The 14,518-nt window shown below is 41.2% G+C and overlaps 1 protein-coding gene across 1 annotated transcript in view; it reads left to right on the top strand.

The window, feature by feature from the left end:
• The first annotated feature begins 2,484 nt into the window (after positions 1 to 2,484).
• Positions 2,485 to 14,518, top strand: part of ATG14 (autophagy related 14) — a 46,781-nt gene continuing 34,747 nt past the window's right edge. Inside the window, exon 1 of the mRNA XM_011961858.1 lies at positions 2,485 to 2,757. Coding sequence (XP_011817248.1) covers positions 2,537 to 2,757 — 221 coding nt within the window. The 5' untranslated portion in view covers positions 2,485 to 2,536. The remainder of the gene's footprint in view (positions 2,758 to 14,518) is intronic.

The following is a 14,518-nucleotide window of genomic DNA, read 5'->3' as shown; positions in this document are numbered from 1 at the left end:
GCATATCATTCAACATCTCACATTATTCTGGTTTGAATATGTCCATAAGCCCAGCACAGAAACAGCTGGATTCTTCTACCTTTAACTGTAGATGTTCCAAGTATATTACTTATTAAAGGGTGATTCTGTGTAAGTAAACCTGTCTAAGAAACGAAGAAAAATTTGTATTCAAAATGACTCCTTCTGTGTTATTTTAAAAACTGAACAAGTAAACATTTCAAAATTTGAGAGATTTAGGGTCTCACTAGAAAGATATTGTAGTATCATTAAGACTCAACGCGTTTCCTTTTAGCTGGAAGGGCCATCTTCCAGTAATTTGCCATAAATAACGAACACAAAGGGAAAGAGGTGAGGCACCTGATACATGTTCTCTAGGCCTTTTAGAAAATATGGAATTGTTCCTTTGGCCACATACACGCGAGTCTACGAAAAAGGTGATAATGTAGACATCAAGGGAATGGGTGCTTTCCAAAAAAGGAGTGCCACGCAAATGTTACCACAGCAAAGCTGGAAGAGTCTACAGTGTTACCCAGCATGCTGTTGGCATTGTTGTAAACAAGGGCAAGATTTTTGCCAAGAGAATGAATGTGTCTACTGAGCATATGAAGCACTCTAAGAGCCAAGTAAGTTTCCTGAAACGCGTGAAGGTAAATGATCAGAAAAAGACGTCAAAGGGAGAGGTGTCTGAGTTCAACTGAAGTGCCAGCCTGCTCCACCCAGAGGAGAACTTTGTGAGAACCAATGGAGAGGAGCCTGGGCTGCTGGAACCTATTCCCTATGAGTTCACGGCGTAATAGGTGTTAAAAAAAATTCTGAACTGTACAAATGTTTCTCTTCATTGAGAAGTGTGGCGCCCCCCTCCCTTAAAGAAATATTTAAACTACATTTTGTATCCAAAAACCTCAGTACTCTGCTGTTAAGTAACACATTGATACGCGTTCTCTGAAAATACATAGCCATATATAGGAGTTTCAAATAACTGCATAAGCTAGATACTGTGATATCATCTACCAGTATAGGAATTAATGTGTATTTTTTGCCTTTTAAAATATTGAACAGTTGATCCTGATCATTAGGTACTAAGAACTGTGAAGGATCCTGTCTGAATACTAATTAAACATAAGCCTGAGACCTTAAAAAATAAATCCTTTTGTTTGAAAAGATCAGAAAGACTTCTCACTTAAAAATAAATCTTAGGTTTTCAGGAACCATTCAAGTTTAGTGTAAACTCCATTCTGAAAATTAGAGAATTTTTGCTTTTGCTTGATTTTGTAATCCTACATGATTTGTATTTAAAAAGACTGGGTAAGATTAAGAAGACGGAGGGGCAAAGAGCTCAGATCCAAGACTGAATTAGCTTGTAGAATCCCCAGCATTTGACGGTGATGTGGAGATTAACAGGGAGGGACGGGCTGATATGAATCATGGCTCTTAGCTGTAAATTATCAGTGATTACGTCCTTCACCAAAGTAAGAAAACAGGTTTGTAGTGAGGTAGAGGTCAGTTTCCAACAATTTGAGTTTGTGGTGTCCTGGAATGTCACTTGATACCTAGTAAGTAGTTCTGGATCTTTGGGTATGGAACTTGAGAAAGGAATCCTGGCTAGAGAGAGAATTCAGGGCAGTTTATCAGTGGCTAGCCTACTAACATCCTTGAGAATCACTGGTCTATTTAATCTGACCTATAAACCCACTTTTCTCTGTAGTTTAGAGGCATATTCAAACACTAATTACTCTGATATGATCCTCCCAACACATCATCTTATATATCCCCTATCCCCCAAAAGAAACGTGAAGGGAATTCCTAACCATCTACCTAGTTCAAATTCTCTTAGAGCATGCCCCAGGATAGGGAAGGTACGTTAGCCACGTGATTAACTTTTCAGAAAGATACAATTCTGATTTTGCACGTTCACTTTGGTTGTTTTCACTATTGGTAAAGTATAATACTATTAACCATATTAATCCTCATGGCATTAGATAGGTACTATAATTCTATCCATTTAACACGAGAAAACAGGCGCAAAGATTAAGGAACTTGCCCCAAGTCACACAGCTATTAAGCAGGTGAGTGAGCCAAAATTCAACCTAGTTCCAAAACCCAGCCCCTTCACCCTACTTTGTTTGCTGTAGTTTTAGCCAGATTTTAAAGCATCCACAGCAAGTTAAATTCCCTTATTCCGCTCCCATTCCGTTTACCCAGAATCCTTAGGGTATGGTATTAAAATTTTCTGCACAAGTTTGAGGCTTTAACTCATAGTCTTGGCCTGAGCCAGGAGATGATGACATTTTGTTTGGCAGACTAGCCCCTCTAATATAACTCTCCCCTTGCTTCGGGACCTGTTGCCCCTCAGCAAACCGGAAAAACAACAGCGCCTGGGACAGGCACCCGCGGGCCCAGAGGGGTCCAAGGGGTCGCCGGGCCCGGGGAGGCTCGCCGGGATCCCAGCCCGCCTCCCCCAGGCCCCTCCTCCTGGCCCAGAATGCACCCGGTTGAAAACAAAATCCCACGTGACTGGCTCTCCTCTCAGGCCATCATGGCGTCTCCCAGTGGGAAGGGACCCCGGGCGCCGGAGGCTCCTGGGTGCGGGCCCCGGCCGCTCGCCCGGGACCTGGTGGACTCTGTGGACGACGCGGAGGGGCTGTACGTGGCTGTGGAGCGCTGTCCACTGTGCAACACTACCCGCCGGCGGCTGACCTGCGCCAAATGCGTTCAGAGCGGCGATTTCGTCTACTTCGACGGCCGCGACAGGGAGAGGTACGGCGGCCGCCACGGCCCTATTGTTTCTTCTGCTGTGTCTCCTCCAGCCAGGCGGCCGAAGGCTGGAACTTGGGGCTCCCCGTCCGGGCACGAGATCCCGGCGAGAGGAGGGAGAGAGAGGGAGTGTAGCTAACTGCTCTGCACCGGAGCTTTGCTACCGGAGGACAGCGTAGGGGCCAGATGAGGGAAGGGCGCCGTTTCCCCATCACCCACCGAAGAGGAGTTTGACCCCACGGTGCTCTTGGCCACTGGGGAAAAAAGGAGTAAGTGGTGACTCTCTGGAGAAGTTTTCCCCTGTAGCTGCCATTGACTTGGATTCCCAGCTCTTTGCTGTATGTGCTCCCATTCAAAAGCTTGGGTTTCTATCTTTTAAAGCACATTTATACTCATTCTCTAGAGAAGAGAGTAGAAGAGAATCAAATAACTGCTTTAGAGGGATTTGGGCCTGGTAGTCTGTCACAGATGGACTTTGTTATCAGACATGCTTACTCTAATGTGTGAGTTGGGGCTTGCTGTTAACTCCCCTTTCCCCTCCCTGCCTCTAAAGATTATTTTGGGTTCTTAGGAATTTGTGAAAGTGTTTTGGCCTTGTTTTAAAATTCAGATTGACAGCTGCATGCTTTTAGCTAAGAGAAATGCTTTTAGGAACATGTTTTGGTTCCATTTCGAAATCTAAACAGAGAGCTACAAGTTCTTGGTTAAGAAAATTGAAAAATTAGCGTGATTAGCTGCCGGGTCTCCCACTCTCAACTTCTGTTTCAACAACTTAGTGTCAATGATAGTAAGATAGCTAGCATTCTGAGCACAAAAATTCAGGTATTAATTCATTAGCAACAACCCAATAACTTATCCCCAACTTACTAGGAAGCTGCACAGTAAGTGCTTTGCCCTAGGTCACACAAATAAGTGTAGGAACAAGAATTAAAATTCAGACAGCTTGGACCTATGTACCCGCATTTAACCACTAGATACTATATCCTCTATATTTGGGAATGTTTTGAGTTCTTAGTATTTCTGTGATCGTGGATGGAGTTCTTTTCTTTCTCTTTTGAGGAGATTTGAATGACAAACTCTTTTTTAGTTTGTTGCTGTGTCTCATTGGTGCTCTTGATGACTTTAGAAACTGCTTATGTAGTAAGTGATAGCTTTAAAAATTAAACCAGTTATAAAAATACTGGATATGAGATGGAAATGTCTAACTGATGGATTTAATTGAGGATTTAGTTCTGGACCTTCTTGTCTGTCTACACGTTTTACTATATCTATTCACATAATTTAAATATCATCTATGTGCTTAAGACTGCCAGACTTGCATTTCCAACCTAGACTTCTCTAAAGTCCAGAAAACAGCTGCCTATTCAACATCAATATTTAGATTTGTAATAGATATCTTCATTTTAATATGGCAAACTGAACTCCTTATTTTCCATCCTAAATCTGTTTTCCCATGCTCATCCCAACCCAGTAAATGTCAATCTCATTGTTCGTTTGGTTCAGGCTAAAAAAAAACCTTTCAGTTCTCCTTGACTCCTCTCTTTTTTTTTTTTTTTTTTTTTGAGACAGAGTCTCGCTCTGCCGCCCAGGCTGGAGTGCAGTGGCCGGATCTCAGCTCACTGCAAGCTCCGCCTCCCGGGTTCACGCCATTCTCCTGCCTCAGCCTCCCAAGTAGCTGGGACTACAGGCGCCCGCCACGTCGTCCGGCTAGTTTTTTTTTTGTATTTTTAGTAGAGACGGGGTTTCACCGTGTTAGCCAGGATGGTCTCGATCTCCTGACCTCGTGATCCGCCCGTCTCGGCCTCCCAAAGTGCTGGGATTGATTACAGGCTTGAGCCACCGCGCCCGGCCGACTCCTCTCTTAACCTGACTCGATTTAGTCCCATCAACAAATCCCATCTACTCTTCACAAGTTATCTTAAATCTGACCCTTTCACCATCACCTGATCCGATCTACCAGAGACATAAGGTTATTTCCTCTTATATCTCTGCTTCCATCCTTGCTCCCCTTTTATGCAATTTCCATGTTGCAGCCAGCGTTATGCTACTCCTCCATTTCTGTTCAGATCTTCCAGTGGTTTTTCGCTTTACCCAAAGTAAAAGCTGGAGTCCTTAACCAAAGTTCTATATTATCTGTTCCTCTGATTTAATCTCCTATTATTTTCTCTCTTAACTAATCTGCTGTGCCACTGTGGCCTCCTTGTCTGTCCTCAGACATACCAAGAACACTGCTTCCTCAGGACTTTTGCAGTGGTATTTAGAAGCCAGGAACTCTTTCTCTATCAGAAATCTTCAGGGCTGCCTCCTTTTTTTTTTTTTTTTAGGTGCTTGCTCATATCTTAGAGAGTATCTTTCTGATCCTTCTATTAAAATGCTAACCTCTTGCCTGTTTAACCAGCTTTATTATCTTTTCTTTTCCATAACACTTATCACCATCTGATGGTTGTGCATATTAATTTGTCTAACTGCCCCCCACCCAGTGATATAAACTCTATGAGGGCAAGAGTTTTTCCCTTTTATACACTGTTGTATTCTCACATAGTAGAAGCTCAATAAAGATTTATGGAATGATTGAACTGACTCTGGCGCTCTTTCCCAAACTCAGTTTCTAGACCATTTCAGTATTACTCATCATAATCTATTTGTTACTAAAGCCAGAAACCTGGGAGTTATCCTAGACTTTTCTTTTTCTCTTACTCTCTGCATCCAAATAATCAGCAAGTCTAATTCATTTTGATGTCAAAATATGTCTTGAATCTATCTAACTTTTAGTTCAGACCACCATCTTTTCTCTCCTGACTACTAAGTGATCTCCCTTCTTTTACTCAGACAGCTCTTCCCTACCTTGCCTCTGGTCTCCAAACACAATAGAAATGTAAATAAGCCACAATAGAAATGTAAATAAGATGTCACTGTTTTGCTTAAACCTCTCATTGGCTCCCATTGCATTTAAAATAAAATCCAAGCTCCTTATTATGGCATATGAAGCCTCCTGTGATTTGGCTACTGTTTGCCTCTGTAACTTAGACTCTGAGGTTGAGTTTAAAATGTGGGCTTTGGACTCATGCTCCCTTGAATTGAGTCCAAGCTCCACCACTTGCTATGTGTTTTTTTTTTTTTTTTTTTTTTTTTTTTTTGAGACCAGGTCTTGCTCTGTCACCCAGGCTGGAGTGCACTGGCACAATCATGGCATACTGCAGCCTCAAACTCCTGGGCTCAGGCAATCCTCCCATCTTAACCTTTTGAGTAGGTGGGACTACAGGCATGCACCACCATACCTGGCTAATTTTTAAATTTTTTGTAGAGACAAGGTCTCCCTGTGTTGTCCAGGCCAATGTCGAACTTGTGGGCTGAGCCATCCTCCTGTCTCAGCCTCCCAAAGTGTTAGGATTACAGATATGAGCCACCGCGCCCGGCTGCTATGTGAGTTTGAGGAAGTTTTTTTGATGGGGGAGGGGACAGGGTCTCACCCTGTCACCCAGGCAGTGCAGTGGCAAGATCACAGCTCACTGCAGCTTTGACTTCCCTGGGCTCAAGGGATTCTCCTATCTCAGCCTCCCTGATGTCTGGGACTACAGGCATGCATCAACACGCCTAACTAGTTTTTTTGTATTTTTTGTGGAGACAGGGTTTTGCCGTGTTGCCCAGGCCGATCTTGGACCCCGGAGCTCAAGCCATCCGCCAGCCCCAGCCTCCCCATGTGCTGGGATTACAGGCGTGAGCCACCATGCCTGGCCCTGAGCAAGTTTCTTAACTTCATGTTTATTTCATTTTGAAAATGGCAGGGTATCTAACTCCATAGGTTTCTGGTAGTGATTACCTAACAGCATGTATTTAAAGTGTTTAGCATGATGCCTAGAATGTATTAAGCACTCAAATAAGTTCATCCCTGTGCTCCCCCTTTTTCACTGCTCCACAGTTATAGGCCTTCTCTCAAATCCTCAGTCACATGAAACTTCCACCAGTGGGGCTTTTTCCTTGCCGTTTCTTCTGCCTGGAACACTTTTCCTCCTGATTGATACCTTGTCTTTCACTATTCAACTTAAAGTCCACTTCTTCGGTGAGGCCTTTCCTGACCTCCCTCACTAAGATAGGTTCCCACCTCCATCTTTTCCCCCATTATTTGCTGTCACAATACCCTATTTCTTTCATGGTACCACACATGATGTGTAATACTATTTATTTGAGGAAGATGGCCACTTCCAGAATGTAGTTTCATGAAGGCATGAATTCTAGTCTTGTTCTTTCAGATCACCAGCCCAGCAGCAGCAGGTAGCAGAACTTAGGTGAGTTGTTGAAGGAACGTCAAAAGCAATACAACTTTTGGAACTCAACATAGGGGTTGGGCGCAGTGGCTCATGCCTGTAATCCCAGCACTTTGGGAAGCCAAGGCAGGCGGATCACTTGAGACCAGGAGAGCGAGACTAGCCTGGCCAACATGGTGAAACCCTATCTCTACTAAAAATACAAAAATTAGACCAAGTGCGGTGGCTCACATCTGTAATCCCAGCACTTTGGGAGGCCGAGGCGGGCAGATCATGAGGTCAAGAGGTCGAGACCATCCTGGCCAACATGGTGAAACCTTGTCTTGGCTAAAAATACAAAAATAAGCTGGGCGTGGTGGCACGCGTGCCTGTGGTCTCAGCTACTCAGGAGGCTGAAGCAGGAGAATCACGTGAACCCGGGAGGTGGAGGTTACAGTGAGCCAAAATCATGCCACTGCACTCCAGCCTGGTGACAGAGTGAGACTCCATCTCAAAAAAACAAAAACAAAAACCAAAATTAGCTGGGTGTTGTGGTGCAGGCCTGTAATCCCAGCTACTCGGGAGGCTGAGGCCTGAGAATCGCTTGAACCTGGGAGGCAGAGGCTGCAGTGAGCCGAGATCACGCCACTGTACTTCAGCCTGGGCGACAGAGCAAGACTCCATCTCAAAACAAAAAAGAAGAAGAAAGAAAATCCCAAAAATTCTTGGCTAAATGTGAGCATTAGATTTTCAGAAGAGAGATATGTCATAGTGGATTTCCTTTCCTGACCAAGCAGAAAAATATAAAGCAAATACCAGAACCATTCAGAATTTAGAATAAAAAAGAAATTTTAGGGTTCAGGGATAACAGAACTGTCAACAGTGGTCTGCTTAGGTCAGCTTCACCTAACTCTCCATCTTTCTTTTTTCCAAACTATGTGTTTTAAGAAGAATGGCTTGTTAGTTTTTCTTTGTTTCTAGAATTGTGCCCAATATCTAGTAGGGTGAAAGAATCTCTTGAGACCCAGGACCGTTGTTCTAATAGCCAAATATTTTTTAATGAGCTTTCATTGTGCACTGTTATGTGCACAAAATGTTCTGGCAATACAGAGGAGAAAGACAGGTCTCTGCTCTCAAGGATTTTTACTGACTGTCAATAGGCCTTGAATTGTGTGGGCCACAGGTTGATTGTGAGATATTCTATCTTCATTATTTTTGAAAATTTTGTGTTCTGTGATTGCCTTTAGACTCTTTTTCCTTTTAACTTCATGACAAGCCTTTCACTAACTGTAGAAAACCACTTGTTAATGAAATATGGAACCTTACAGCACAGTTTTAAAACCCTTGTTTTGGTGAAACCCCGTCTCTACTAAAAAATGCAAAAAACTAGCTGGGCGAGGTGGCGGGCGCCTGTAGTCCCAGCTACTCAGGAGGCTGAGGCAGGAGAATGGCGTAAACCCGAGAGGAGGAGCTTGCAGTGAGCTGAGATCTGGCCACTGCACTCCAGCCTGGGTGACAGAGCCAGACTCCGTCTCAAAAAAAAAAAAAAAAGAAAAGAAAAAACCCTTGTTTAACCTCTGATTTTCAGTCAGTTAGCCAAACCGGCTGTGCCTACATGGATCTTGAATGTGATCATGCATATCAAAGTTCTTGTAAAGGTAAATGTATTTTTTTAAGGTTCCATTAACAGACTAGCTGAATATCTAGGTTTCGGTGGTTTGGCAGCTCAAGGAAAATTAAGTATTAAAGAAATAAATCGATCTCACATTAATTAGTTCCTTTGACTCTTAAGGAGGGAACCATGTGTCTCTATATACTTTTGGGGACAATATGAGTTTGGCAGACAGATTAGTTGAGAAATACCTAACTCATTATTTAAAAAATAACTCATTATTTTTGTTGTTGTTGTTCGATGGGAAAACTTCCCTACAACTTTGGTGTCCTCACCCACATCATCCTTTCCTCATCTCCCACCTTGCCCCCAGTCCTGAACAGTACCTCCTCTACTTTCTCACCTGCCTTTTCTCCCCCTACTCCTGCCCCCAGGGGAGACCCAGCCTTCAGTGGAAACTGAAGGTACGTTCCCTATCATCTGCCCTTTAAACTGTATGCTTCCTTAAGGGATGAAGAAGAGGAATGATATTAGGCAGTACCTCCAACACAATCTTCTTTGAATCTGTACTGCTGGACATATTAAAATTACAGGAACAGAACTGTATGGATTATGTATTTGTCTGACACCAGAAATAGCACTGCTACCCAGTAGACACCTGATAGGTTGAAGTAATCTTTCCACTCACAACAGGAAAGAAATTGGTTACCAGTTCTTGTTAGATGGGGGAATGGGACTGATAATTAATCTAAGGATACCTGGGGAAATGTACCTGCTGGTTTAGGAGCCCTTGATTTTCACATGTGGATTTAAAAGAAAGACAAATTGTATGAACATCTAGGTACTACTTTATAATTATGTTTTCAGGAATGATGTCACATTATCTTCACTGACAAGTTTTAGAATATATGATTATACTTTTGCCAGGAAACAGAAATGCATGCCCTAAACAAATTGAGAAATAGGATAAAGGATGAAGAAGAAATTTAAATATTACTGCAGATTTCAAGGGGAAGGCACAACCAACATCCAAAAAATATCCTTTAGATACTTCTGTTCTCCCTCCAGTATATTTTGGGTTGTCAGCCACTGTGGCCCATATAAATCTACTGTCTTGAGAATTCAATTCTGTATACTGAACTCAGCAGAACAAAAACTCTACAGGTAGACAGGAGCTCACCAGCCTTACAACTGTTTCACTGTGTCCTTCAGAGGGTCTCAGGTCTTGTCCCATGGAGTTTGTTTATGGTGTTTCCACCAGAAAATGTGGATCTGCTAGGAAAATATAACTTGTTTTCAGCCAGTATCACTGGCTACTCTTAAGGTTATACCTTCTAGAACTTATAAAAGGTTTTTGCATTTACTATCTCATTTCTTCTCTACCCTCACCCCATGAGTTATTAATGTATTTAAAGCAGAAAAAACTGGGTCTCAGGGTTGTTGTGACTGACTTATTCCCAGGTTCTGCTAATTCTTAAGTTTGTATTTAGATCTGAACTATATTTTTATGCTGTGTGCATGTGTGTGTGTAACAGTATCAGAAAAGAAAAACATTACATTTTGTTATACAGATTGCTATATCTTGGAAGGTCGTATGTGCTCTAGTGAACCAAGGGCTGGGATTAACCCTGGAGAGGCAGCACCCCTCACCTGTACACCCTGCCACTGTGTGAAGATTCCTGAAATGCCCAGTTTCTCTCACTTCTAGATATTTTCAAGGCCTGTCATGATGCAAAAGAGTTTTCATAATCTCAAGTCTCTTTTGAACACCAAAAGACATACTTCATGGAAAATAAAATGTGATTATATAAAAATAATCCTGAGATTTGCCACCTCCTGTTGCTAGGGAAGGTACTGAATTGATGTGATGATGGAAATTGAGTGCTTACTTGCGCATGGCAGAGCAGTGGTGGCGCATCTCAGAGGGTTGTGTAAGGATTCAGAGAGAGCATGTGTTTTCTTTTAGAAACTGCCAGAAAGGAGCAGGGCGCTTTAGGGATCAGGGTTGTAGTTAAGGTGTCATTGTGAGGTTTCAGTGAGTGTTTTTTACGTAAAGTTGAACTACTTTCAGCCAGAGCCAAGTGAAAGTCTCCAGCCCTAGTTTAATCCTTTAAAATATTTTTCAGATGAATTTGTAGTCATGTCTTAAAATGGAAAACTTAGCTCCCTTAATAATCAGAGTTCATTTGGGATAGATATTTGTGAAATCCTCTTGAGCTGACCTACCTCAAGTAATTGATGTAATCCAGGCTTCCAGAAGGTCAGTTCCTTGGGTCTCCTACTTAGTAAAGAATAACTCTCAGTGACCATTTCCAGCCCATCAAATTTAAGAAATGTTTTTATTTTGGATATTTTCTTCAAACAAGATGTAGTTGAATTTGAGTATTTTGAATTTTAAGTTTACATTTTAAATCAAAATGCATGTTTTTAAAGAGAGCTAAATATTGTAAATATGACATATGAAATTTTGAAATGTTTAGCTCAAACATTGTAGAAATAGGAAAATTCTCTCACAATCCCACCACATAAAGGTGCCTCTATTATGGATGAGGCACAGTCCTGAATATTCTCTGCCAGAGTGGGATCACGCAACACAACTATTTTGCTGAGTTTTTTTTGTTTTGTTTTTTTGGGTTTTTTTGGTCATTTAACATACCTAAACATCTTTTCATGCCAGTACACAATATTATTCCTTTTACAGCTGTAAATTTTTATCTTTTTAAAACCCAAAGTTAGAATCATTCAGTCACTTCATGAAAAAAAGGATTATATATGACTATCCCTTTTATTTTTCTGTTTATTTACTATTTTACAAACAAAAATGAACTATTCTATTTTTGTTTCTAAAGGATGCCTCAGTTTAGAGTGAGTTGAATGAGGGAACTGTAGTATACATTTTCTCTGTGTGCAGAAGAAGCGAGTGTAGTTAGGACTGCCTTATCCTGGTTTCGTAATCCCTCAGTCTCTTCTATAGAACTGTATTCTATAGTTGAGTTTAATGCATAGTAAGATTAAGTGCAGAATCACTCATTGCAGTGAAGAAGTGGAAAGCTGGCATATGTGTGTGCTAAGCATCTGTACCCACTGCTTTCACATTTCTTATTTAATCCCTTTACCAAGGAGTATGTAAGCATTATTCCCGTTTTACAAATGAGGAAACTAAACAGCACTTTGTTTCTATTTTATTTTATTTTATTTTTTGAGACACGGGTTCTAACTCTGCCACCCAGGCCAAAGTATAGTGTAGGATCATAGCTCACTGCAGCCTCTAATTCATGGCTCAAAGGATCCTCCTACCTCAGCCTCCAGAGAAGTTAGGTCTACAGCCATGTACCATCATGCCCAGCTATTTTTTAATATATATGTATTTTTTTTATAGAGATGTAGTCTTACTATGTTGCCAGGCTGGTCTTGGACTCCTTGACTCAAATAATCTTCCTGCCTCAGACTCTTAAAGTGTTGAGATTACAGGTGTGAGCCACCACACCTGGCCTGTTTCTAATTTCCGTAAATGATTTTTAACCTTTATTCCCGACAGTGGAATATATTTATGCCATGCTTTCTCATATTCTAAATATTCTAACATAAGGTTTAAAAATCGTGATAAGGACCAGGTGTTTAAATCTTATTTGCCTATGAAAATCATACTCTTGTATGATTAAAGAATAAAAGCATACTCGTATCTTTGTCTATAAAAATATTTTAATGTTTGGTCTTTCTCCCATTGAACACTAGTTTCCATTTCCTTACAGTTAGGCCTGATTTTATGACTGGTGCCTTCAAACATGAATCTTTCTTCATCTCTGTTATTTTCTTAGGATAGATTCTTTGAAATGCAGTAACCGAATCACAGGGTTGGATATTTTTTTTAGGCCCTCAATTGCTTATTTGAAATCTATTTTTTGCCTTTCTTAAAATACATTAATAGTGTTTCTGAGGCTTTTCATTGCCATAACCTTAGGCACAAAGTAAATGTGTAACCATGGAATGAGGGAAAGGACTGGACAGGCAGGTAGAGGGGTGAGAGTTACTTTATGAAAGGTACTATGCTTGGGACATAGTAAGTGCTCAGTAAATTGTGGGTGTTATAGTGAGGCTAGTTATTCCTAGCACAGTATTAATGGTCTGCATCCCTAATAGAGTGCATGCCCTGGTGTTGTTTTTCTGGTAATAAAGGGCAGATTTATGTGAATGGTCTGACCTGTGGTTAGGTCCACTCAGTTGCCCATAATTGTAGTCGGGGTACAGAGTGGAAGTGAGACTTGCATTCATAACCACTACCGCATTAGTAGCATCCCATCATTGTTTTCCCACTTGGCATATTGAAATGCTTTGGGGCATTTACATAGAATTTTCTCTGCCTCCATGCCCTTCCTTTCCTTAACAGGATCAACTCTGGCTCACCCTCAGGTCTCAGCTTGGACAGGCAGTGCTCCCGGGTGGCTCCCTCTGAAGCCCGAGCTGGGTTGTGTGCTTTCTGTGGTGCCACTGGGGCTGTGTGTGAGCACCCTTCTCCTTGTTCCCATCTGTCTGTATCACAGAGGGATTGCTGGAAAGTCAGTTTAAAGGAGTACCTTTTTTTAACAGAAAAAAATCGTAAGTCATAAAAGTATGGAAGAATTTATGAAACAACAAAGTTCATTTGAGAGAATGCTTTTTTAGGGGGGAACAACCCAAGTCATTTAAGTATGGAATAATTTAGTAAATAATATAGAAGACTTTTTTAATTGGGAGAGAAAATATAGGAAATAGTGTTGTAAGAGCCAGGCATGGAACAGATTCACTGGCAGATTTCTTTCAGAAAACGGCACAAAAACTAGTGCCATTAAACAACAGAAAAATGATGTGTGCCTACATAAAAGTTCAGAAAATTCTGTAGAGCAAAAACATAAGTAACAAGAAAATAGAAAAAATATTTTGTGTGAAAGAAAAATGGCCAATTTCCCTGCTGACTAATCCTCCAAGAAAAAAAAAAAAAAACCTATTAAAAAATTGGGTGAAGGACATAGGGAAATAACAAGAAAAATAAGTAGCCAATAAAGTATGAAAAGTTGTTCCAACTTTCTAATAATGAAATAAATGCAAATAAATGAGTTACGAACCATCTCTCAGAGGGAGGGATGGGAGGCCAATCACATTAGCAAAGAATAAAAATAAATGTCCAATGTCTGGGGAGAGTGTGAGAAAACAGGTTCTGTTGGTGGGTTGTAAATTGTATGATTTTGGAGGAAATTTTGAGGATTACCCACAATTTTGCTTGTAAATATCTTTGACTAAGCAGTTTATTTTATTTTATTTATTTATTTATTTTGAGACAGTTTCACTCTGTCACCCAGGCTGGAGTGCAATGGTGTGATCTCAGCTCACTGCAACCTCCGCCTCCCGGGTTCAAGCAATTCTCCTGGCTCAGCCTCCCAAGTAGCTGGGATTACAGGCACCTGCCACCACACCCGGCTCATTTTTTGTGTTTTTAGTGGAGACAGAGTTTCACCATGTTGGCCAGGCCGGTCTCGAACTCCTGACGACCTCAGGTGATTCACCCACCTCGGCCTCCCAAAGTGCTGGAATTACAGGCATGAGCCACTGTGCCCAGCCCAGTTTATTTTATTTATAGGAATTTTTCAGAGAGAAACTTAAAAGCCTATAAAGGTGCACTAGGCTATTCATTTGTATCGTTGCTGATCATAGTGAAACTTTGGAAGGAAGACTGGTGTTCACCTGTAGAGGTTTATATAAATAAATTATATGGCATCCATCCAGCGAAATGCTGTGCACCTGTTAGTGAATTAGATCAATATGTTCTAGCATAGTAAAAGAGACCAAGATATTTTATGTGACAGCTGCAATTTGGAAAACAATATGTGAAATATGGATCCCCTCTGCACACACTTTTTTTTTTTTTTTTTTT

This window comes from Colobus angolensis, unplaced genomic scaffold, assembly GCF_000951035.1.
Source record: "Colobus angolensis palliatus isolate OR3802 unplaced genomic scaffold, Cang.pa_1.0 Scaffold57, whole genome shotgun sequence".
In the NCBI taxonomy this organism is placed as follows: domain Eukaryota; kingdom Metazoa; phylum Chordata; class Mammalia; order Primates; family Cercopithecidae; genus Colobus; species Colobus angolensis.
The sequence above is the reverse complement of the archived record's forward strand: the minus strand, read 5'-3'. Positions and strand labels throughout refer to the sequence as shown.